The following is a 23,755-nucleotide window of genomic DNA, read 5'->3' as shown; positions in this document are numbered from 1 at the left end:
ATGACCAAGAACCTGTGTTACCAAAGACTGCGCATGTCCAAGGAATTGGTCAGTCAGATATGTCTCCTGCTGCAGGTCTTGGTCTATGGGGAATTGGTTGATTTTAGCCATGGCAAGTTGATTTGTGGGGGATAATTGACCAGGTATCCTGTTCTTGTATTGTAGTCCCTGACAATTGTTGGAAGTGCATATCTGTAGACGTTGGATGAAGAAAGGCTCAGGCTTAGGTGTGATAATCCCAAAGTTAGATAACTTGCTGATTTTCACTGTAATATTCCCCGAAAATCCTTTTCGTGGTAAGAATTTCAAGATGCCATAAAGTCCTTTAATAGTTAATAAATATTCTTTTTTGATTATCTATATCATTTATAGAATCATCAATTTTTTTTTACTGTTTTTCTCTAACACTTCTTGCTTTGATATATTTTTAAAAGATGAAATGTTTTAAGGAGCACAATCCCAGTTTCTATAGCCTTCCCACAAAACTGAAGTTCCTAATTTCTTTTAAATCTCTGCTGTGCCCGCTAAAGCCTTGACCTCCTTCTGAAAGTATGGTGCCCTCCATGTCCACGTGGCACCAAATCCGGCAGTAGCTGGCAGATATGACTGATCAGTTCTTAGACATGCACCAACTTTGGCGACACTGGCTCTTGGCCATCTGCAGGAATGAAAGGTGGCATCTGTAGACCCTAGGTCTAGCTAGGCGCCGACCAGCGATGGCTCACTGTGGCTCTTCAGCTGTGTGTGCAGAAGCCCCAGAGGACTTGGCTGATGACTCCTGTGCAGCGCCCTCAGACTGCAGCAGAGCAAAAGTATAACAAGGCTCATGCTGCAACTCCAAAGTCTGGTGATGTGCTCACCGGATTGTAATCCTGAGGTTACTCTAAAGCTAGGTCCAACCGGGGTGTGTGTCTTCACACTGGTGGAGAGCGTGGGTGAGCACTGTGACGAGACGTCAAGGAAAGTGATTCAGAGTCAGATTCCTCTTCAGAGGTTTCTTTGGGGCTTGATTGGAAGCCCTGGGTCATGGACTCCATCAGCTGTTTCCCAGATATGCCTGCGGAAGCAAGGAGAGATAATTAGTGCATTGCAGTGGCCTGTGAAACAGGACTCAACACTCATAGCATGGTTGTTTGATGGGTGTTGGTAGAGCACTGCCAACCTCTTCATCAGCACAGGAATGGTCCAGATCCTCACTGACCAGCTGGATGGCTCTGTTTTCAAAGTCCATGAGGACCTTGATTTCAGGCATTCCTCTCCACTGGTAAGCGACTTCTCCCTCTTGTTGTGTGCCAGCTTGTCCTGAATGAATAGAAATGAAGAGAGTGTAAGCAGGATGCCTGCCAGGCTAAATGTTAAGTATGCCTGGCATGTGTGGGTGGTGAGTGGTCCCATGGATGGGATGAGGACAATGAAGGTATGTGTGAGAGAATGAATGGTGATGTCTCTTGAACTGGAAGTGAGTGAGATCCCTGTGGATGGTTTGTGAGTGCGTGAGTTGAGAGTGATGAGAAGAGTGACTTATCCCGATGGAACAAAGGAGATCATTCACCCTCTTTCTGCACTGGGTGGTTGTCCTCTTTTGCAGGGCTTAGGTGCTGATCACTGCTGCCACCACCTCCCATGCTGGATTAATGAGGTCCCTGTGGCCACAGCAGGGATAGAGGACATCACTGCAAGCCTCCACTGTGTCCAAAAGGCGCTCGAGGTATGCATAATTAACCCTGGGGCCTGCAGCCTTTTTGACTTTCAGGGCCATGTTTTCTTTGCAGCAGTCATGGGCTGGAAGCGCTGAGAGGCGTGCACACAGCTGTACTTTAAATATGGCGCATGGCATGATGAAGCAGTGAGGTGATGGTGTGGCGGGTGAATGAGAGCCCGCCCACCATGGAAACGACGTGTTTTCTGGGAATGCATAATTAATGCAACGGGTATGGGACAATACGGCGTGAAAAGCAACCATTGCGGCCGGCGGGTAAAATTTGTAATGCAAATCTGTGCTGATTCCACCCTTATAATGGATGGAAATAAGTCATGCTCTTAGTTGTCTGAACTGTATCAAATAGCTGAATAGATCAAATGTACCACTGTTTTTATGTATAGTCTTAAGTGCTACGTGGTGGTGTGTTACAATTCGCTGTGGCAACATACACTTTTACTTGCATGTTTTAATCTGCAGCTATGGACAGTGACGGCAGAGGCTCCAACATTCTTTCCATCACACGGCTCTTCTGCTCTAACCACCTGCCATTGGCATGTGCTAGAAGGATTTGTCAGTTCATACTCAATCTGCTTGGCTGCAATATGATGGCTCTGCCATTAATTCCTGGTTGGGACTTGAACCCAGAGCTTCTGGCTCAGAGGCAGATACCCCATTCACTGCGTCACAAGATCTCCAGTTAAGCACTATAAAATTATACAAATGGGACCAAGGCAACCTTAAAAGTGCTAATCTAGAAAATGATGTGTTCTTTGTTGATCTACACATGGTGCACTGCAAAAAAATCATTCATAAAGTTTCCAGTTCAAATAAGTAAGGGTAGCCAAAAGGCAGTTGCCATGGTTACACTGGCATGGATTACATTTACAGTTGTGACAATTATTTTTACGATAGCCAGATCAATGTAGAACCAACATGAAATTATAATTAAGGTTGATTTTCATATAAAAACATGCAAGCCTTACCTAGTATATACTCCCGTGGCTGCCATGCTTTAGTGTCTGTCAGATAATCACCAGGATTGACTGAAGTAACCACAAACTGTTGAATTAATTATACAGAATAATTGAACTATTCCATGTGAAGCAATCAAAAAGCAGCTCTATTCATCAGACCACAAGAAAAAAAGATCGTAATCAACAATAAGCAATCATTACAAAAATCACCCAATCAATTGACCCAATTTTTCTGAAATCCAGCAATCTGCAACCAGCTGCTATTCAAGATCATCACATCATTAAAATGGTTTTCCTTTTGGCTGCTATTCACCTTCTTCACTCAGGTTATCATATAGAGCTAAAAATATAACATTTTTGAAATCACTCAATTTTTATTAAAAAACTCCAATTTACCCATAAAAAATTGTAATTTAATGCTCGAAATCTGTGCAAAAGGTTTTTCCCCCACACAAACCTGCCCTTCCTCCTGGCGTAAGGGATTTATGCTCCTCTTTAATGTCCCAGAGTTGCAAAAGTTACTTGGCCTTGAGTGCTGGGGATTTCCAGCTCCAGTTAACAAATTCTTTTTTTCCTCCAAGAGCAAAATGTAATACCTTCAGTATAGGCTTTGCCAAATCACAATCATGTGAAAAATTTACACAAAACCTTTAGGGGCAGTAGGAGGGTAATATAACAAGTAAAATATTTAATTTGCTCAGCACTTTCTCTAAATTAATCCACAAATAATACTTAACCCACTTTTTTATGTGTGGCTATTGCAACTTATATTTGCACTGTGGCTGGAGATGCATATTTATGAGGCACTTTGTTGCTGAACTCAGATATTGTGGCCCAATGAATCCGCTAAAATATGAAACATGACCACCTGTTTGAAGTGCTGCCTATTGGACACTAGGGGAAGAGGCTGTGATTATCAACTGCTGGCTGCCAATTTCTTGTCTAAAAGGAAATTGGTGGTTGAAGTTGGGGGTGGGCATCTCAGCCAACTAATCAACACAAAAGGCCTACATGTTGCAATTTTCAGGCCAGCCTGTAAAATGGGTGCTTCTGGCAATTTATCTGTTGAAATATGCATAAATACATGGGATTACGTGAGTTATTCAGCACAGAAACAAGCTATTCGGCACAACCAGTCGGTTCCAGTGTTCATACTTCACTTAAGCCTCCTTCCATCTTTCCTCACCTAAATCTATTATTGTAAACCTCTTCTCCCTCATATGCTTGTCCAGCTTCCTCTTAAATGTATGTATACTGTTTGCTTCAACCACTCCCTGTGGTAGTGAGTTCCACATTCTCACTACTCTTTGGATAAAGAAGTTTCTTCTGAATTCCCTTTTGAATTTCTTGGTGACTATCTTATATTGATGGTCCTTGCTCTTCCCCCTAAGGGGAAACATTCTCTCTATATTCACTCTATCAAAACCTTTCATAACTTTAAAGATCTCTATTAGATCCACCTAAGCCTTGTTTTGTCGAGGGAAAAGAAATCCACCCTATCGATCCTTTCCTGATATGTACATCTGAGCATTTCTGGTATCATGCTTAGAAATCTTCTCTGCATTGCATCTATGTCCTTTTTTATAATATAGCAACCAGAACTGCATGCAGTACTCTACATATCAAAGTTGGACACAGGTTTAGTATAATTTCCCTATTTTCCAAATCTCTCTCTCTAGAACTGAAGCCTAGTGCTTCATTTGTGCCTAGTGGCTGAGTGGCTTTGCTAATTTGTGACACAACTTTTAGTGATTGGCATATTTCTATGTTCTATTCTGGTTATTCTGGTCTGAGCACACTCTCCCATTTGTCCCCGGCATTGAGCAGCCTGACCAGCATTCCCTAAAGAGGTTTAGTAGTTGAACCATATTTTTTAATACAATAGGTTGTGGCAGTGTTAGAATTTATCATGGCAAAGAATAATAGTGGGACAGGTGCATTAAAGGCTGGGATTGAGATGAAACAGCTTTGAATAAATCCCATCTGGAGTACTACATTCAGTTTTGGCACTGAACTTCAAGAAGAATAAACTCACTAGAATTGTGCCAAGACATAAAGGGCTAAATTATGAGGACAGGTTGTGTAAACTTAACTTGTATTTCTTGGCAGAATTATATAATTAAAGTGTTTAAATTGATAAAGAGATTTGAGAGGTTGGATACAGAGAAACTATTTCTTCTGGTGGGGAATCCAGAATGAGCAAGTATGATCTTACAATTAGAGCTTAGGAGTGAATTCAGAAGCCCTTTGTGTGAAAAACGGTCATGACAATCTGGAATTTGTTTCCCCAAAAAACTGTGGATGCTGGTTAATTGAAATTTTCAAGCTTGAGAGTGTTTGTCTTTTGTCAGATAATTCTTTTGTGGAATTTTAGAACAAAGACAGGTGAATGGAGTTGAGCTACAGAAAAGCTATAATCTTATTGAATGGTGGAACATGCTTGAGGGACTGAACGGCCTATGCCTCTTCCTATGTACACATGACCAGCATTTCTTCGAAAACTTGTTCGACTTCCTTCTGACTCCACAAAAACAAAGAGGAATTTGGGTCCTCTTGGACACAACTGTCAGCTGGCACTGAACACACTACACCTTGCATACCCAGCCAGTTCTGCCCAAAAATGGTATTGGGTCCTTGTTCCTGGCATAGGAATCCAATTTATATATATAAAATCAGCTGGTGCCCTTTTCGGTTACCTGCTCAAGCCACCTACTGGGAAAATGCCAAGAATTTGTCGAAAGTCACCACAGTGGCAACGGGGCAGTAAGATCTTGCAATCTCTTTTCAGGTTACTACCATATGTTTCTATCTGGCTGGAGGTCTGAAAATATACCCCATACTGTCTTTCCTCTTAATTAATTTAAACGAGAAACAAACTTGACAGCTATAATCAACAACAGTGGTTTGTCGATTGTAATTAGAATGTTGATAGTTTCTTACAGCTTCGTTTCTCACACTCATGCCCACAGAGGCAGACGCAGAGGTATGTGTTCAGGAATCAGTCACAAAACAGAAGATACAATGTTTACAGAGATTCCTTTAGAAATTGACAAACCAGTGTTGCTAAACTTGAGATGTCCCCCCCAATCAATCTGTTCCCTACCTCCTCTACTGACCCATCAGGAACCCACCAGCTGTGACAAACCTCCGGTTCATCTTCCGCAGTTCTGCCAAACACACGATTTTCCCTTCCACAGTGATGACAGATCAAAGGATCCTAAATGGCTGCTAAACTCCAGCAACCCCACTGCAGGCCTGATGAAATCTAGGACTGCCAACTCCAGCACTATTGCTAGGACAGCGCACAACCAAACCTGATGTGACCACTGATAGAATTATGAAATTCAGCGCACAAAAAAATCACACATTAGATTAAAAAAATGACATTTGACTTATTTAATCACTATAAATCAGTGGTCCTAATTTTATGCATGATGTGGCACAAATAGCTTTGATATAAATCCTTGCAATAATCATGAATAATGCCATGGGAGTTTTACTAGGTTACATACGGCAGAATTTTCCCCGTTGGCATGTGAGGGCGGGCCCTGCACGCACACACGTAAAATGATGCGCGGTGACGTCAGGCGAGCTTCCTGATGTCACTGTGCGCCATTTTGTTAGGCGGGCGCGCATTGATCTCCAAGCCTTGAAATGGGAGCTGAGCTCCCCACTGGAGGCACCTCCTCTGAGGAGGAAGGGAGGGCTAGAAGGGGGAGGTGGCCAGGGGAGCCACCTTTGGAAGGTCAGGCGCAGGCACAAGGGGTGCAGGGCCAAGAGGTAGTCCAAGGCAGAAGGGGCCGCAGAAGATGGCACTATCCTGCTGCCAGGGTACACAGGCGGCGAAGCAGCTACCTCAATATGTCTGAGATGCAGTGCCGAAGGAGGCTCTGACTCTCAAGGGAGACAGTCAACTATACCTGTCAGATGATTGGGCCTGAGATCTCCGCTAACTGTGTGGGTGGACACCCCATGCCTGTGGCTCTAAAGGTAATAACTGCCCTCAAATTCTATGCATCTGTCTTGTTCCAGGGCTTAGTGGGTGATCTTTGCGGTATCTCCCAATCAGCTGTCCACACTTATGTCAAGCAGGTTACAGATGCTTTGTTCAGGCGTGCATTGACCTTCATCCACTACCGTTGGGACCAGGCAAGCCAGACACAGCGAGCCAGAGGCTTCGCGGCCATTGCTGGCTTCCCCTGCATCCAGGGTGCACTAGACTGTACACATGTGGCCATCAAGGCGCCAGCAGATGAGCCCAGTGCCTTCGTCAACAGGAAGGGCTTCCACTCCATGAACGTGCAGATAGTGTGTGATTACAGGATGCTGATTTGACAAGTCTGTGCAAGGTACCCAGGCAGCTCCCACAACACCGACATCCTCAGACACGCCCAGGTGCCGGGGCTCTTCCGAGCTCCAGCTTGGCTGGATAGATGACTGCTGGGTGACAAGGACTATCCCCTCAGAAGGTGGCTCATGACGCCTCTCTGCCATCCAAAATCAGAAGCTGAGCAGCAGTACATGAGGAGCCATGCCTCCACAAGGGCTGTGGTGGAGAGAGCCATTGGTCTTCTCAAGATGTGCTTCCGATGCCTGGACCGCTCAGGGGGCACACTCCAGTACCCCCAGGTCATGTGTCACTCTCCACAATCTTGTGCTGGAAAGGGGGGATGCTGTGGACAATGAAGATGTAGACACAGTGGCTGAGGCTGCACACAATGAGTCCAGCAGTGAGCCCGAGGGTGAGCACACACAGGGAAATGATGAGGGGATAGACGCTGACCCAGGCATAGTCCAGGGAGGCAGGGACACCCAGGAGGCTTTAATCCAATGAACCTTCAGCTAGCACACCACATATGGACCTCCAGGATAAGCCTGGGCTGTAGGCTCCATACTCGACATCTAAGTGCAAAATCTGCCTGGTTAGGAACACTAACTAAGGTCCTTGTTAATAAAGCTCAATGTCCCACAAAACACTCATTACATTATTGGAAACCATCCACCTGCAGAAGAAAAGAGGCACCCTCAGCCATAGTGACGTGTCTGAGTTTAATATTGCAACCAAAGAAACTTAATGAAACAAAATGACAAAGGTGTTAATAATCACACCAACTCATAAAGACCTCATTGCGGGTCAACACAAAAGCACCAGTGATAAACCCGTGGTGTGCCTATGTTTACGTTTTCGGGTGCTACGTCTTGGTTCTGAGACAGCCTGCTGACTCTGCTGTCCTGTTGGCCTCTATGACCTTAGTGGTTGTCCTCTGGCCTGTGGAGCCTGTGCTGGCCCCACCTGGGAGGGAGTGGTCAGTTCCACAGCTGGCACCTCCCCAGTTGTCGCAGCCTCAATGGATGCAATGGTCACTGGCAGAGGGACGGAGGAGCTGCTGCCCTCATCCGGTGCGCCCTGAGAGGAGCTCACAGAGACAACAGGCAGCTGCTGCGCCGACGTGAGGTCGCTTCGGACCTCCCTGCTCACTGTGGCCACTGAGCTGGGAAACTTGGTGCCCAGACCCTCTGCCACATTGGCATGATCAGCTGAGGTCAATGCCGATGTGAGGGCTTGCTGGTCTGAGTGCATCCCCAGGAAGTCCTGATGGGTCTCCTGGAGTAGCCTCTGCATGAGAGTCGCCATTCTCTCCATGGAGGACGCATGGCGCTCAGCCATGAGGCTCATTGCTTCGGCGATAATCTGTGTAGACTCCACCACCATGGACACCAAGCCAAGCATAGCCTCATGTATCTCCCCCAGATGCTCCCGCACACCCAGCCGCATTTCCTGCACCTGCTGCGTCGCAGGCGACACCAGAGGCACATCATCAGGCACCAACTGAGCATGTGCCTGGTCCCCTGCAGTCCTCTGACTGCTGGCACCATGGACACTCTCTGTCTCTGCCAGCTCCTCCAGCAACTGTGAAGTGCCCTCACTGCTGTGCCCCGGGACACTAGCCGATGTTCTAATTCCCACCGAGGTGCTAGTACCTGCACTGGTGCCTGCCTGGCAGAGATGGTGTGATGCTGGTGAGAATTCAGGGCCCTCAGGTGTGAGAGGGGGCCTCTGCTGCTCCTCCTCCTGGCCCTGCTCTGCTGATGCTGAAAGGAAGAACAAGGACATTGTGGAGGCAATGTCAATGTGCATCCTTGTCCCCTGGATCTTTATGCGTTTTTCCTTCCATAAGCAATGGTCAAGCCACGCTGCAAACTTCAATCGCTAAACATTCAGCACTGCTATGGCTGTTGGGAGAACAATGGTGACCTCACTGCTAGGCATACATACCTGCCCATGGCACCCATGCTGGTGGACCTGGGCGCATGGCGCCTCTCCAAATCTAGGGCCTCCTGCTCAAAGCGGTTGAGAATCGTTAACTGTGCTGGCCGCCTCCAGTCTTCACCCAAAATTCTGCCCGTAAAATTTGATAAGCAAAGTAGACATTTTGTTGGCTATTAACTATCGAATATATTGGTTACTACTGTAGGTTGCATAATAATAGATATTTTCAATGTTGAAAGTGTATTGAATAGGTACTCTATTATAGTGAAATGGTATCACTCTGCAATCTGATCACTGGGTTCCCACACTTTTCACAAATTGCTTTCCACAGCTTTTTTTTTCACTGACATGTTTTTCTTCAGTAACTGAAATTTCTAATGTTCTAATTGAGGGTTTAAATAATCAGACATATTTCTCAATAATCGAATTAATTTTATCAGTTGTCTTTTATGTCTTTTATTTTGTAATTGAAATATTATTTGAAGGCTTTAGCCTCTCCCAAAAGCCTGGGCCAGCTTTGCCTCAGTCTCCAGGGCCATTTGAAAATTTTTATAGGGCCAACCTTTGGCAGATGATGAGAAGTCCCACTGCGAGGACTGAAAGCGAAAAGTAACCCTCCACTGGTGGGTGCCTGAACCTGGAGCAGGCATTTTCCCAGTAGCGGGCAATTAACAGGCTACCACTGGGTCCATCGTCTATTGAAGAAGGCAGCCCACCTCCCAGAGCTGCTGGACGATTGTTGGGGGGAGATGGGGGAGGTGATGGCACCTTACACTATTGCTACCAGGGGATCTTCCATGTGCTATTAAGGAGGACACCCTCCCCTCCCGACCCTTTGGAGTGCCACCAGGGTTTACCTGGCATTATCCCTACATGGTGGGTCCTCCTGATGTGCACAAAATGCTGGTAGGGGCAGCAAGTGGCCCTTAATTGGGCAATTAATTGCCTCAATTGACCACCTGGTGGACAGGCATATTGCAGAGGTTCCTGCTACTGGTAATATGCCATGGTGGCGAGAAGTCAGTGGGGCCTTTCCCCACCATATTACCAGCCCTCCTGCCTCCCAGCCCATTGGCATTGGGTCAGGAAAATTCAGCCTCTAGTTTCTGAGGCCTGATTCCAATACTGCTGGATCCAATGTCTGATGCCAATGGTAGTAAGTCAGTATCTCTGGTACTACTACTTCCACAATATCTCTAGTCATATAAAACCACAAAATCAGCGCAAGCAACACAAGATATATTAAAAGTCTGGTGTTTAGCACGTACTTCCTGTTTGACACACCTACTTTTCTGATCACAATTTTGTCATGCCCTGTGCTGTGGTTTGTCATGCCCATTACACCTCATGAATTAATTGAGTATTGTGATGTATACTTGCCTTGCAGTCTTGATGAATGGTACTGCCTTTCCCAGTAGCTCCATCTTCCAGTCCAGCTTCTCTAGGTGGCACTGCAAGTAAGGTCAGGTAAGTTTATTTAAATTTAGCTATTTCAATTTAAAATTGCCCTAATTTAAGTGTACTTAAAGCCTCACAGTGCCTCAATTTATTTAAAGTTTTCTTTTTGATGTAAATTTATGTGATTTGAGGCCTCTGGGATCTCTGCTTCTTATTCACTAATCTCTTAAAAGCACCCTCACCCAGATAATCAACCTGCTTGATTCCTACCTATTCAGTCACAAAGTTCCACCTGACTGCGATGCCACACTCAAGCTTTTAGCCTGTCGACTGCTCATCACAGCACATGATTTCACCTTTGATATTCCACCACTAAGTTAGGAATGTGCCTATGATAAAAAAATATGAAATATTTGTTTCCAGTTTGATACTTTAAAAAAGCTTTGGGATGAGTCTGTGAGCGGTGATGGAGGGATAGTAACAGTGAGTGTTGAGGATGATATGCAATAAAGGATGGAATAGGGCTGTGAATGGATGAGAAACAGGAAAGGGAGATGGGAAAGAGATGGATGTTGAGGCAAGGTGATTGAGGGACAAATGAAGTTAAGTACTTGCAACCAAGCAAGTTTTGGTTATTGAAACATAGAAACATAGAAAATAGGAGCAGGAGTAGGTCATTCGGCCCTTTGAGCCTGTTCTGCCATTCATTGTGATCATGGCTGATCATCCAACTCAATAGCCTGCTCCCCTTTCTCCCCATATCCTTTGATCCCTTTCGCCCCAAGAGCTAAATCTAACTCCTTCTTGAAAACATACAATGTTTTGGCCTCAACTACTTTCTGTGGTAGCGAATTCCACAGGCTCCCCACTGTCTGGGTGAAGAAATTTCTCCTCATCTCAGTCCTAAATTGTCTACCTCAATCATATCCTCAGTCTCCTGGTTCTGGACTCCCCCACCATCAGGAACATCCTTCCTGCATCTACCTTGTCTAGTCCTGTTGGAATTTTATAGGTTTTTCTGAGATCCCCCCTCATTCTTCTGAACTCCAGCAAATATAATCCAAACCGACTCAATCTTTCCTCATATGTCAGTCCCGCCATCCCAGGAATCAGTCGGGTAAACCTTCGCTGCACTCCCTATATAGCAAGAACATCCTTCCTCAGGTAAGGAGGCCAAAACTGCACACAATATTCCAAGGCCCTGTACAATTTGCAGCAAGACATCCTTGCTCTTGTACTCGAATCCTCTGGCTATGAAGGCCAACATACCATTTGCCTTCTTTACCGCCTGCTGCACCTGCATGCTTACCTTCAGTGACTGGTGTACGAGGACACCCAGGTCTCGTTGCACATTCCCCTCTCTCAATTTATAGCCATTCAGATAATAATCTGCCTTCCTGTTTTTGCTACCAAAGTGATGAATGGTCCTGCAAGGACTACTGAGTTTATAGTTCTGAGCTCAATTTTCCTAGATGGAATCCAAATTCCTTTTACAGTATACTGATTTTATTACTTCAGTTACTTACAAATTTCTTATCAAATGCCCTTTAATGGCTTGTCCAGTGTGACCTGATCACTCTGGCTCATATACATTTCTGAGCTGCAGTGTACATGGTACATTGGCCATATTGATCTGCATGAAACTCTACTTTAGCTTTATTTATGTCAGCATCACAGGCTAAGAGCGGAATCATCCCACATTTGCACAAAGTGTGCTGGCGGGCAGGAAAAAGGATGTTTTACCTGCTGGCTGCAATGGCAGGTTTTCACACTATATCGTCCCATTCCCGGCGCATCCCGCCTCATTAATAATGTGTTCCCGGGAAACATGCTGGATTGCTGGCGGGGAGGCCTCTGGTTCACCCATCCTGCCCTGACCTCAGGCTTCCAGTAATCGGGGTGCCATGTTTAAATATTTAAAGGGCGCCCCTGCTCAGAGCTAGCTCTCTCTAAGGTATCGAAAGCTGCTGGAAAGCCATGGCTCCAAAGTGACGCAACATGCTGCCCCCAAATTTGGCGATGCCATCTTGGGCACCTACTGGAAGCAGTGGAGGCCCGCCACAAAGTCTTCTATCACCGCTCTGGGTGAAGACCAGCAAGCAAGGTCACCAATCCAGCATGTGAGGCAATGCCAGCAGTGGCCAACGTCAACGCCCTGCAAAAGAGGACAGCCACCCGGTGTCGAAAGAGGATGAATGATCTCATCCATTCTGCCAGGGTAAGTCACTCTTCCCATCACTCTCAACACACACACTCACAAACCCATCACACATCCACAGGGATCTCACTCACTGCCAGTTCAAGGGACATCAACATTCACTCTTTCACACACACCTTCATCTACCCTATGGATCGTGTCCTCATCCCATCCATGGCACCAATCACCACCCACGCATGCCAGGCATCCTACTCACCTGGCCTGGCAGGCTTCCTGCTTACACTCTCTCCATCTGTAATCATACAGGACAAGCTGGCACACAACAAAAGAGAGAGGTCGCAGGCTGGTGGAGGAATGCCCAATATCAAAGTTCTCACACACTTTGAAAATTGAGTCTTCCAGCTGGTCGGTGATGATGTGGACCATTCCTATGCTGACAGGTCATACCAATGTGAGGTCAGCGGTGCTCAACCAAGTAAGGATCCAGCATTGCTACACCCATCAGATAACCATGCTGTGAGTGAGCTCCCCTGTTTTGCAGTCCCCTGCCATGCACTTATTATCTCTCCTTGCTTTCACAGGCAAATCTGGGAAGCAGCCAAGCAAGCCAGGTCCCCGACTCAAGCCCCAAAGACACTTCGGAAGAAGAATCTGAGGATGTCCTCATTGAAAACACAGCACAGTGCTCACCCGCATACTCCACTGACACCTCAGTGGGACCTAGTTCTAGAGGAGCCTCGGGGGTCACAATCTGGCGAGCACATCGCACTGTCTGATCCACATCAGGCAGCGGCAGAGACTTCCCAGATTACCAGCACTCGGAAGACTACTGGGGGTCAGAAAAATGCCGAGTCTGAGTTAGGTGACGAGCCTCTGGAATCAGTCATATCTCAGTTGCTGGAGTTGCAAAGACAAGCTCAGGAACATCAGGAAGGGATGTCCACTGCAGTCCCTAGATTGCAAGGCACCATGGAGGAGTCCATCCACCTTCACTCTGAGGTGATAGCGCTGGCATGCCAATGCACCAAAGTCAATGCTGGTAGATTGGCAGCTGCCATGGAGACCTCGGTCCAGGATGTCACTCCTGCACTGCTGCATGGACTAAACTCCATCGCTGATGCCATAGTTGGACTCCAACGGTGTCAACGTGAGAGGGGTGCGAAGCATCTCGATCTCCCCTCCTCCTCAAGAACTCAACCAGGGACCCTCAGGCACCCAGAGAGAGGAGGATCAGCAGGTGCACACCCCAGTGCCATCCACTCAGGTGACTCTGGGGGTGTCCAGCCCATCTGAATCCCCTCTTCCTGTGACCCCTGCAGCTCCAGCTCCACAGGCTGAGGAGGGTGCCACTGCCATACAGCAGGGCTCTCCAGGTCTCGGCCCTCCTCAGGATGCCGACCAAGGTCATCACAGAGGGCGTAGCAGTCAGCTGGCTCCCTCCACCTGCGCTGTGGATGTCGGGGGAGCAACAAGATGCAGCGGCAGGGTTAGAAAGGTTAAGAAGATGTAGTTGCACAGCCTGGGCACGGGTGTTAATCACCTGTAGTTATTGTTCACTATTGTAAATAAACAAACAAGAATGTCTCTTTGCCTATGGCTCCTTGTTTTGATGAGTAGTATTTGTGTCGCTCAGATTTGAAATGTTGGTTCCTGCACAAGATAAAGGCAGGTGTCTCAATCCAGGGCCTCTTCCCTGTGCAGTGTGTAACCTTCAGACCAAAGTGATCGTTTGGCTTCTCACTCACTGAACACATTAGCGATGTCTGCACCTCGATGGTGCTTGCGATTGTCACCAGAATGTCATGAGCAGATGTCACAGAGTTCCGTCATTCTCTCTGTGTGCTTTCCGCAGCTTTGAGGCGGGGCTGGCCCAGCACCTCTTCAGCATCTGTGACCGGTGACGCTGTGCTCCTGAAGGAGTCAGGTGCTGAAGGCTGACAAAAAACCAAGTGCATTTAAAGTTTCACGGCTCCGGCTCCACGATGTGACCCTGATCACAGAGTGCAAGCAACATGACCTCAGTCAGACAGGAGTCAGACATTCACAGAGGCAATGTGAGGATCTATGGAGTGTCCTTACTGCATGTCGTCATCATCCTCCATGAACCTTGCAGCCATTATGGCCTCCCGAGCACGCCTGCCCCATCTGACCAATGCAATTGCCTCATCGCCAGCATCCTTGCCTTCGAGGACCTCCTCATCATCATTCCCTTTGACGTCCTCCTCATTGGATGGTACGTGTAGCTCCTCCATCTCCTCCTCAGCGAGGTCCTCCCCCATTGCAGTGTCAGGTTGTGGAGTGTGCAGCAAGAGATAATGATGCATGTCACCCTCGGTGGACTGTATTGCTGTGCTCCACTGGACTTGTCATGGCACCAGAACCTCATTTTCAAAATGCTGATCATTTGCTCCACCAAAGTCCAGGTTGTGGCATGAGCCTTATTATATCGTCGCTCTGCTGCAGTCTGAGGCCCCCACGCAGACGTCATCAGCCACGTCCTCTGTGGGTAAAGCTTGTCCCTGAGGAGCTAACCCTGCAGCCTCTCTAGACCCTGGAAGATGTCAGAGGTCTGAGACCAGCTAAGGATGTAGGAGCCGTGGATGCTCTCTGGGAATCGTGTGCAGACCTGTAGGATGTGTTTGTGATGGTTGCACACCAGTTGAACATTCGGTGAGTAGAAGCTCGTGCGGTTGACATAGTTGACTGCTTGTTGCCATGGAGATCTAAGCACCACATGAGTGCAGTCGATGGCACCCTGCACCTGTGGAAAACCAGAGATCTGCACAAATCCCACTGCTCTTGCTTCCTGGCTTTCCTGATCCCAGGTAAAATGCACAAAGTTCTGTGCCTTCGCAAAGATGGCATCCGTGACCTGCTGGATGTACTTGTGCATGGAGGCTTGTGAGATTCTGCACAGGTCACCTGTGGAGCCCTGGAAGGAGCCACTGGCGTAAAAATTGAGCGCTACGGTCACTTTCACAGCCACTGGCAGTGGATGCCCTCCATGTCCCCAAGGGACCAAATCCAGGTGGCAGATGTGACTGACCAGTTTGGAAGGCATGTGCAGTCTTTGGCGACAATGGTTCTCGTTAATTTGCAGGAATGACAGGTGCCATCTATAGACATTGGGCCTAGTGAGGTGCCTATGAGTGACAGCTCGCTGTGGATCTTCAACTACATGCACAGCAGGCCCTGCTGCCTCTTTATCTTAAGGGACGTGCTCCTCCCGTTACTGAGCCAGGCACCTCTGCTGCTCTTTTCTTCTTCGCTGGTCTCTGTAAGCCATGAGGCATACCGCTAAATCACCAGGCTCCATGGTCCTGATGTTCTCCTCCTGCAGGAACAAAGGGAGAGATGTGTGGGTTAGCATGGATGGACTGAGAACCTCTCTTGGTTAAGTCTGAAGGCCCCTTCACGCATGCAGGAGAGTGCTGGCCACCACTTGAATGGCCAGTGCATAGCGCGCCAAACCCAACCCAATTCTGCCCCACTCCACTTGACCGATTGGCAGCAACTTCATGCAGTGCCCACAGCTCAGGCGCAGGCATTCTCCTAACCTGCACTGCAAGGCTGCTTTGTTAGCTTGAACCTTAATGAATACAGGTCCAAACCTTAATAAAAACATTGCAAGGGGCTGTGAGCATCTCCAACAGCAACTGAGCCAAGGGGATTCTACAACCTGCCCAGTTGGCCACTTGTTTTGCAACCCCCTAAAATGCACATTCATTTCTGTCTGTGCCCGAGGGGTGAAAAGTTCTGGTGCATTTGGTGGCATTCTCATGTTTTGCATTGCTTGGGTGGACAGAAAAGCTTCAGAGGCCTGACTCCAAGCATGTCAATGGAGCTGCAGCTGAACGTCTCAGCTGCAGAAGAGTGCTCACTTTTGACAAGCTTTTCCAAGCGCGTGGCTTCTTCCCTCAGCCCTCCTCCCCCCACCCTCCTGGGCTTGTATTTGAGCATTTCCTTCAGTCTGTGCTGACTTGACCCCACCATCCCCCCTCCAGTCTGACCCACAATGGACCCCTTGCCCCGGCACTGCACTGAAAGCCAGCTGGGAGAAAGTGACTGGTCTGTGCCCCCCGTGAATGCACGGTGCCTCTTCTTTGATGTCTTACAGGTGATGCTCGTGAGTGCTGCCCAAGGTTGTGTGCAATCAACTCCAAGTTTCCCTCGAAGTTCAGGTCGCCAGGTACACGTCTTTTAAAAGCAGCCATGAAGCACACCGTTCTGAAGTCACGGCGACCTGGCGGGGTGGGGGGGGTGGGGGCGGGGTGGTGAGTTTGACGTGAGAGGATGATTCAGGCAGGAAGGGCTTATAATTAGATGGAAATGTATTAAAATGACGTTCCCGACATGTGGCGGCAGGAAACATGGCCGCCCATTGACGGGTGGGGTTGACAATCGCAAACTGGTTTCTTGATGGCGTAAAACCGATTTTTGGCCTTCTCACCATATTGTCCCTTCCCATCTGCCATGATACCCGACACCAACGGGGCCAGAAAATTCTGGCCCAATTTCCATATTCCACCAACATTTATATGGGTAGCGCTAGCTGAACCAGGCATGAACTGCTGAAATGGTAGTCCTGATAATGAAAACTTATAAATGTAACAGATGCGGGTTCTTACTTGCACCAAAGAGCTGATGAGCATTCCAGGTTGTGTGCAAAGCGTGCGCTGCTAAATGTCGCTGGAAAGGATAATGTAGGTGAGTCAAACATGATGCCACGAGCAAGTGTCGTAGCAAGAGTCAAGTCAACCACAGGAAGCCTCCACACCCCAATAAGCACAATTTTCATGCTTCACGCTGAAGTGGATATATCTAAAAAGTAGAAAATGATATTGACCATAGAGATACTGTTATTGATGATCACAATCCCGTAGAGCAAGCAGAACAAACATATCTCACAGTAAACATCACTGAACATATTGATTCCACTGGAAACATTTGCCTCCATACAAATTATATGTTGCACAAAGGAAGACAAACATGTCCCTTGGGCAAAAGTGGATACAGGGGCAAAATTAATGCAACCTTCAATCATTTTTTAAACAGCATGCAAGTTCTGCTTGTCTTCCATTTCCTGAGCTCTCCAGACCATGTTTTATTGAAGTTAGTAACCACAAATGAATGTTTTCAATACAGAGAAAACAGAGGAAATCTGACTTTCCAGAATGATGGCTAGATAGAGAATGGAATATTTTGTTTACATTTGTGTGCTGTTATTTTATTTCACTGGAGTCTACATTTTAAATTTTAATCCTTTCTCACCCATCTTATCTAATAGTCCCCCCTTTATTGACTTCAAAGAATTTGAGGCCAACACTTATATACCTCGTGCTAATGAAATGGGCTAGAATTTTACGTTGTTTGAGCAGGCACATGCCTGACCCAGCGGCACGTGAAGTCATGTGGGAAGATGTTGGGCGTAGCAGCTGTCCGCTTTCCGGAAGCTAGAAGTGCCCTCCCACACCCTCACTTTTCTCAGTGCCCGCCCTCTTCTCTCTCCACCCCTGGCAGCCCTGAGCCTCCCTCAGCGCTCATTTCACGCTGGCTGCCTGTTAATTGGCCAGCCAGCGTAACATTGTGTTTGGGGGCGATCACGGCTGGAAATGCATTTCGCCTCTGTTTCCAGGCCCGCCAATTGTGCGAGCACAAGATTCAGGCCATGAACTCTGCCATGATCCATTCTGTTGGATAGATCTCCTACCCATTTGGTTTACACAGCATATCATCATGAACATCATCATTATCATTACATGGTATATTGGAAGTAGAACTTGTAGCCTATTTCTCATCATGTATTTCCATAGCTAAGAAAGTTATCATCCCCTGACTTTAAAAAGATTCTCCAGTACCCTCTTACTGTTATCCATCTCTTAATAAGATGCTTTTTTTTTGCATACAATCTAGTTTCTAGGCATCTGATGTCAAAAGTACAAATTTTCCACGACATAATTATTAAGTATGTGTTCTTAATTTCCTGTGCCATGCTAACTATTTTATGTGGTATAGCAGTGTGTGATTGAACATATCTGCGAACCAATTTGCAGTCCCTTTCCATCCTTCATCCCTCATATCAATTGCCTCACCTGCAACACATTATAGCTGCTTGTATGTATTGTGCTATTCCAAAATCGTAGAGCAAAGGGAATTGGGTACAAACCATTCTGACTCTTTTAGACTATAGAAATCAAAAGATTAGGAACCTGAGGATGTTTGATTAGAATCTTCCTGTGTAGCCCCATGATTGCAGGCAGTGGCCAAGATTATCAACCCTCATTACATGTGGAAAAATTCTATTTAATGAATGAAGACTCTTAGCAAGCAGTCTCATTTATGTGTCTAGAGAAGACAAGCTAGAAAGGATTGCTTTTGACCCGAGGCAATTAATAATTTCCTTTGTGGAACCAACAGTTTCAAGAATGGGGAAGGCCATAAATTATGTTTCTCTGCACTAAGATGCAAAACCATGATGCCATAGGATGAAAATTGTGCTTTTAATTAATGGCAGGGGCTTGAATTACCATATACCAACTTTATTTGCACCAAGAAAGGCAATTTGACTGAAAGAGACACAGGAGAGGGACATATCGATTGTAGGAATTTTATTGCAATAAGGGATCTTAGCTACAAGCAGTGGCTTACAGCAGCTAATCTGTATCAGCATAGCAGCTCTCTGGGAACTTATGTACACAGTTGTTTGATACTTAAAGCATTGCCTCAGTTTCTAAAAGAAGGCTTTTTCCAGATTGCTTCCCAATCTCCAAATCTCATGAGATGATTCATTTGTTTAATTTTTTTGGGGGGGGAGGGTAAATTGCAGTTGTAATATGCTCACAGCTTTTAAGATCAGAACCTACAGTATTTCTCATAGTATAAGACTGAAAGTAATATTCTTATATACAAGTACTGTAGTGAAAGACATCCTTCTCATTTATTTTATTTTATAGCCTAGAGAGTGGAGATGATGAGGCCTCAGACGGACAAGTGCTAACATGGGAATTTGGTGTAGGTAGAATATCACTGGTAAATTTTGCTTCAGCTATAGTTTAGATTAACAGTCACACCCTGACTTAAAACTTTAAAACTGCAAACTAGTTATAAAGCCTAGTTTAACAAAAACTACCTGGCAGTTATCTGTCAATCAGTTGCAAGTAGCTGCCTGAATTGTTAATTACTGTAGCAATAACTTAGCAGTTGTAACTTGATTATATCACCAGCCCCCAATAAAAGCAGACAGGTTTTGTGATACCACAGAAAGGGAGTACAGAGTGGAGATGACCAGGCCTGAGTGTGATGAGGAATGAACGCTAACTTGGGAATTTGGTGCAGGTGGGAATTCGGTGCAGAGAGGGAAGGAAGTGCTGCTTTTTATATCTTCCTTTCAGCTGGTGAGTGTTCAAAGGCATCCTTTAGGTGAGCTGGTAGCTGATTGGTTGGTAAGTTTTAAGATTTTTATCCCTCTAAACACATGCAGTAGTTCAAAGAGATACTAGGGAGATAAAAGTATTGCATTAAATTTATAGCTCAACTAGTTAAACTACTTAATATAACCACAGATAACAGCTGAGTGATATTTCTAAAACTGAAACCTAATTAGTTAAATAAAACTTAATAAAAATGGCAGGGCGGGTGACATGTTGCAACTGTGGAATGCGGGAGTTGGTCAACACCAGTGTGATCCACGGCAACCACATCCTCGGTAAGTGGGTGCAGCTCAAGGAACCTCGGCTCCAGGTTGGGGATCCAGATATAGCAATGGAGAAGCCTCAGACCTTGGAATTGTCCAACAGTTCAAGGTTCTCTTGTGTAGACGAGAGCAGGGGCTGCAGGATGAATGAGAAAACTGACCATGGCTCTGTGGTGCAGGGAGCCATTTAAATGGGGGAAATAAAAAGGAATGTGGTTGTACTAGAGGACAGCATAGTTAGGGGGATGGGTACTGTTCTCCGCAGCTGAGAGTATGAGTCATGAAGGCTGGGCTGCATGCCCAGTGCCAGGATTAAAGAAATCTTGGTGCTGGCAAGCAACTTGGAGTGGGAAGGAAATGATACAGTTGTTGTGGTGCACTGGGTGTCAATAACATAGGTAAGACTAAGAAAGTGGTTCTGCTGAGCAAGTATGAGCAGCTAGGGTTAAATTAAAAAGCAGAACCACAAAGGCAATAATCTCTGGATTACTACTTTAGCCATGAGCAAATTGGCATAGGGTAAACATGATCAGAGAGTTGAACATGTGGCTCAGAGATTGGTGTGGGAGAAATGGCTTTCGATTCATGAGGTATTGGCATCAGTACTGAAGAAAGAGGTGTAGCATTGGGATCGTCTTCACCTGAACCCTCCTAGGGCGAGTGTCTTGATGAGTTGTATAATTAGGGCTGTTGAGAGGGCTTTAAATTAAAGAGTGGGGTGGGAGGAGGATTCATGTGAGCAGAAATTAGGAAAGTTAAAGAGACATGGCAATCGTGCAATGCAGTGATACAGGGAACAGCAACCACAGTGAATCTGGAAGGGACAAATATCTCGGTATAAGAGTGCACCAGTACATGTGATCAGAGCAGAGAAAAAATGACTTTAAACTAAAAATGGGGAGGAGAGGTTGTGTGAAAGAAGATGTAGAAATCCAATGATAAAAAGTTGAGGCAATAGGAAAGTATATTGATAAAACTGAGTGGGTCAGGAAGGGACAGCGCATTTAATGTTAAAAGCACATCAGAGTGTAAGGTCCATGCAGGGAATAGTGATTAAAAAAATCAAGTTGAATTTACTTTTTCTGAATGTGCAGAGCATCTGCATAAAGATAGATGAACCAGTGGCACAAAGAGAGATACATGGTTTAGGTCAAATTGCCATTACAGAGACATGGTTATAAGGGGACCAAGGTTGGGAAATAAATACTCAAAGGTACACAACAGTTTGAAGAAAGTGAGGCAGAATGGAAAAGGAGGAGGAGTAGCCATGGATAATAAAGGGTGAGTTAAGGACATTAGTGAGAAAGGATCTTGGTTCAGAAAATCAGGAAGTATAATCAGTATAGGTGGAGATTAGGAGTAGCAAGGGTCAGAAAACACTGGTCAGGAGTAGTTTATAGGCCCATTAACGATAGTTATATTATTGGATAGAATATTAAACAAGAAATTATTGCCTTTGTTACAAGCTCCAATTTAATAATTGTGGGGGGCTTTATTCTTCATATAGACTGGACCAAACAAACTGGCAAAGGTGATCTGGAAGGTGAGTTTATAGAATGCTCTTGTGATAGTTCCCTGGAGCAATATGTTGTCAAACCAGTTAGGGATAATACTATTTTAGATGTAGTATTGTGCTATGAGGCAGGGTTAATTCATAATGTCATAGTAAAAGATCTACTGGAAAATAGTGATCACAACACAATTGCATTCTACATAAAGTTTGAAAACAACATACTCCAATCACAAACAAGAATCTTAATTGTAAAACCAATTACATAGGTATGAGGGGAGAGCTTGTTAAGGTAGTTTGGGTAAATGGACCCAAAGATTTGGTGGTAAATAAACAGTGGGAAACATTTAAAGAAACAATTCAAAATGTTCAACAAAAATGAATTCGATCGAGAAACAAAAACTCAGTCAGAAACATTTTTTAAAAATTCTTTCATGGGATGTGGACATCACTGGCATTTGTTGCTCATCCATAATTGCCCTTGAACTCAGTTGCTTAGTCAACCATTTCAGAAGGCATTTAAGAGTCGACCACATTGCTGTGGATCTGAAGTCACATGTCGGCCAGACCAGGTAAGATGGCAGATTTCCTTCCCTGAAGGACTTCAGTGAACCAGGTGGGTTTTTACAGCAGTCAATGATAGCTATCATGGTCACCATTACTGAGACTAGCTTTATATCCCAGATTTATTAATTGAATTGAAATTCCACCAGCTGCTATGGTGGGATTTGAACCCGTATCCCCAGAGCATTCTAAAAATTTATTTATTCATTCACGAGATGTGGGCATCGCTGGCTAGGCCAGCATTTATTGCCCATCCCTAATTGCCATTGAGAAGGTGACGGTGAGCTGCCTTCTTAAACCACTGCAGTCCATGTGGCGTAGATACACCCACAGTGCTGTTAGGGAGGGAGTTCTAGGATTGTGACCCAACGACCGTTAAGGAACGGCGATATATTTCCAAGTCAGGATGGTGAGTGGCTTGGAGGGGAACTTCCAGTTGGTGATGTTCTCATGCATCTGCTGTCCTTATCCTTCTAAATCATAGTAGTCATGGGTTTGGAATGTGCTGTCTAAGGAGCCTTGGTGAGTTCCTGCAATGCATCTTGTAAATGGTACACACTGCTGCCACTGTGCATTGGTGGTGGAGGGAGTGTATGTTTATGGATGTGGTGCCAATCAAGCAGGCTGCTTTGTCCTGGATGGTGTTGAGCCACTTGAGTGTTGTTGGAGTTGTACTTATCCAGGCAAGCAGAGTGGATTCCAACATACTCCTGAGTTGTGCTATATAGATGGTGGACAGGCTTTGGGGAGACAGGAGATGTGTTACTTGTTGCAGGATTCTGAGCCTCTGACCTGCTCTTGTAGCCACAGTATTTATATGGCTAGTCCAGTTCAGTTTCTGGTCATTGGTAGCCCCCAGGATGTTGATAGTGGGGAATTCAACAATGGTAATGCCATTGAACCTCAAGAGGCAATGGTTAGATTCTCTCTTGTTGGAGATGGTGATTGTCTGGCACTGTGTGGCATGAATATTACTTGCCATTTGTCAGTCCAAGCCTGTATATTGTCCAAGATTTGCTGCATTTGGACATGGACTGCTTCAGTATCTGAGGAGTCGCGAATGGTGCTGAACATTGTGCAATTTTCAGCAAACATCCCCACTTCTGACCTCATGATGGAAGGAAGCTCACTGATGAAGCAGCTAAGGATGGTTGGGCCAAGGACACTACCCTGAGGATCCCTTGCAGTGATGCCCTGGAACTGAGATGATTGACCTCCAACAACCACAACCTTTGTGCTAGGTGTGACTCCAACCAGTGGAGAATTTTCCCCTTGATTCCCATTGATTCCAGTTTTGGTAGGGCTCCTTACTGGGGCATTAGCCTGGGCCTCTGGATTACTAGTCAAGTGACATTACCACTACACCACCATCCATCTGTGACTTGCCACGGAGATTAAGAACAGTATCAAATTAAATGAAGAGGCTTATAGTGTTGCAAAGAATAGTTGTAAGTTTGAGGCTTGGGAGTATTTCAGAAACCAGCT

At 45.8% G+C, this 23,755-nt stretch overlaps 1 protein-coding gene across 1 annotated transcript in view; it reads right to left on the bottom strand.

The window, feature by feature from the left end:
• Positions 1-306: 306 nt before the first annotated feature.
• Positions 307-23,755, bottom strand: part of LOC144686213 (uncharacterized) — a 39,807-nt gene continuing 16,358 nt past the window's right edge. The window contains exons 2-4 of the mRNA XM_078551306.1: positions 10,328-10,398; positions 2,686-2,761; positions 307-1,057 (exon numbers count right to left, since the gene is read on the bottom strand). Coding sequence (XP_078407432.1) covers positions 915-1,057; positions 2,686-2,761; positions 10,328-10,398 — 290 coding nt within the window. The 3' untranslated portion in view covers positions 307-914. The remainder of the gene's footprint in view (positions 1,058-2,685; positions 2,762-10,327; positions 10,399-23,755) is intronic.

This window comes from Cetorhinus maximus, chromosome 11 (genome assembly GCF_964194155.1).
Source record: "Cetorhinus maximus chromosome 11, sCetMax3.hap1.1, whole genome shotgun sequence".
NCBI classification, from domain to species: Eukaryota; Metazoa; Chordata; class Chondrichthyes; order Lamniformes; family Cetorhinidae; genus Cetorhinus; species Cetorhinus maximus.
The sequence above is the reverse complement of the archived record's forward strand: the minus strand, read 5'-3'. Positions and strand labels throughout refer to the sequence as shown.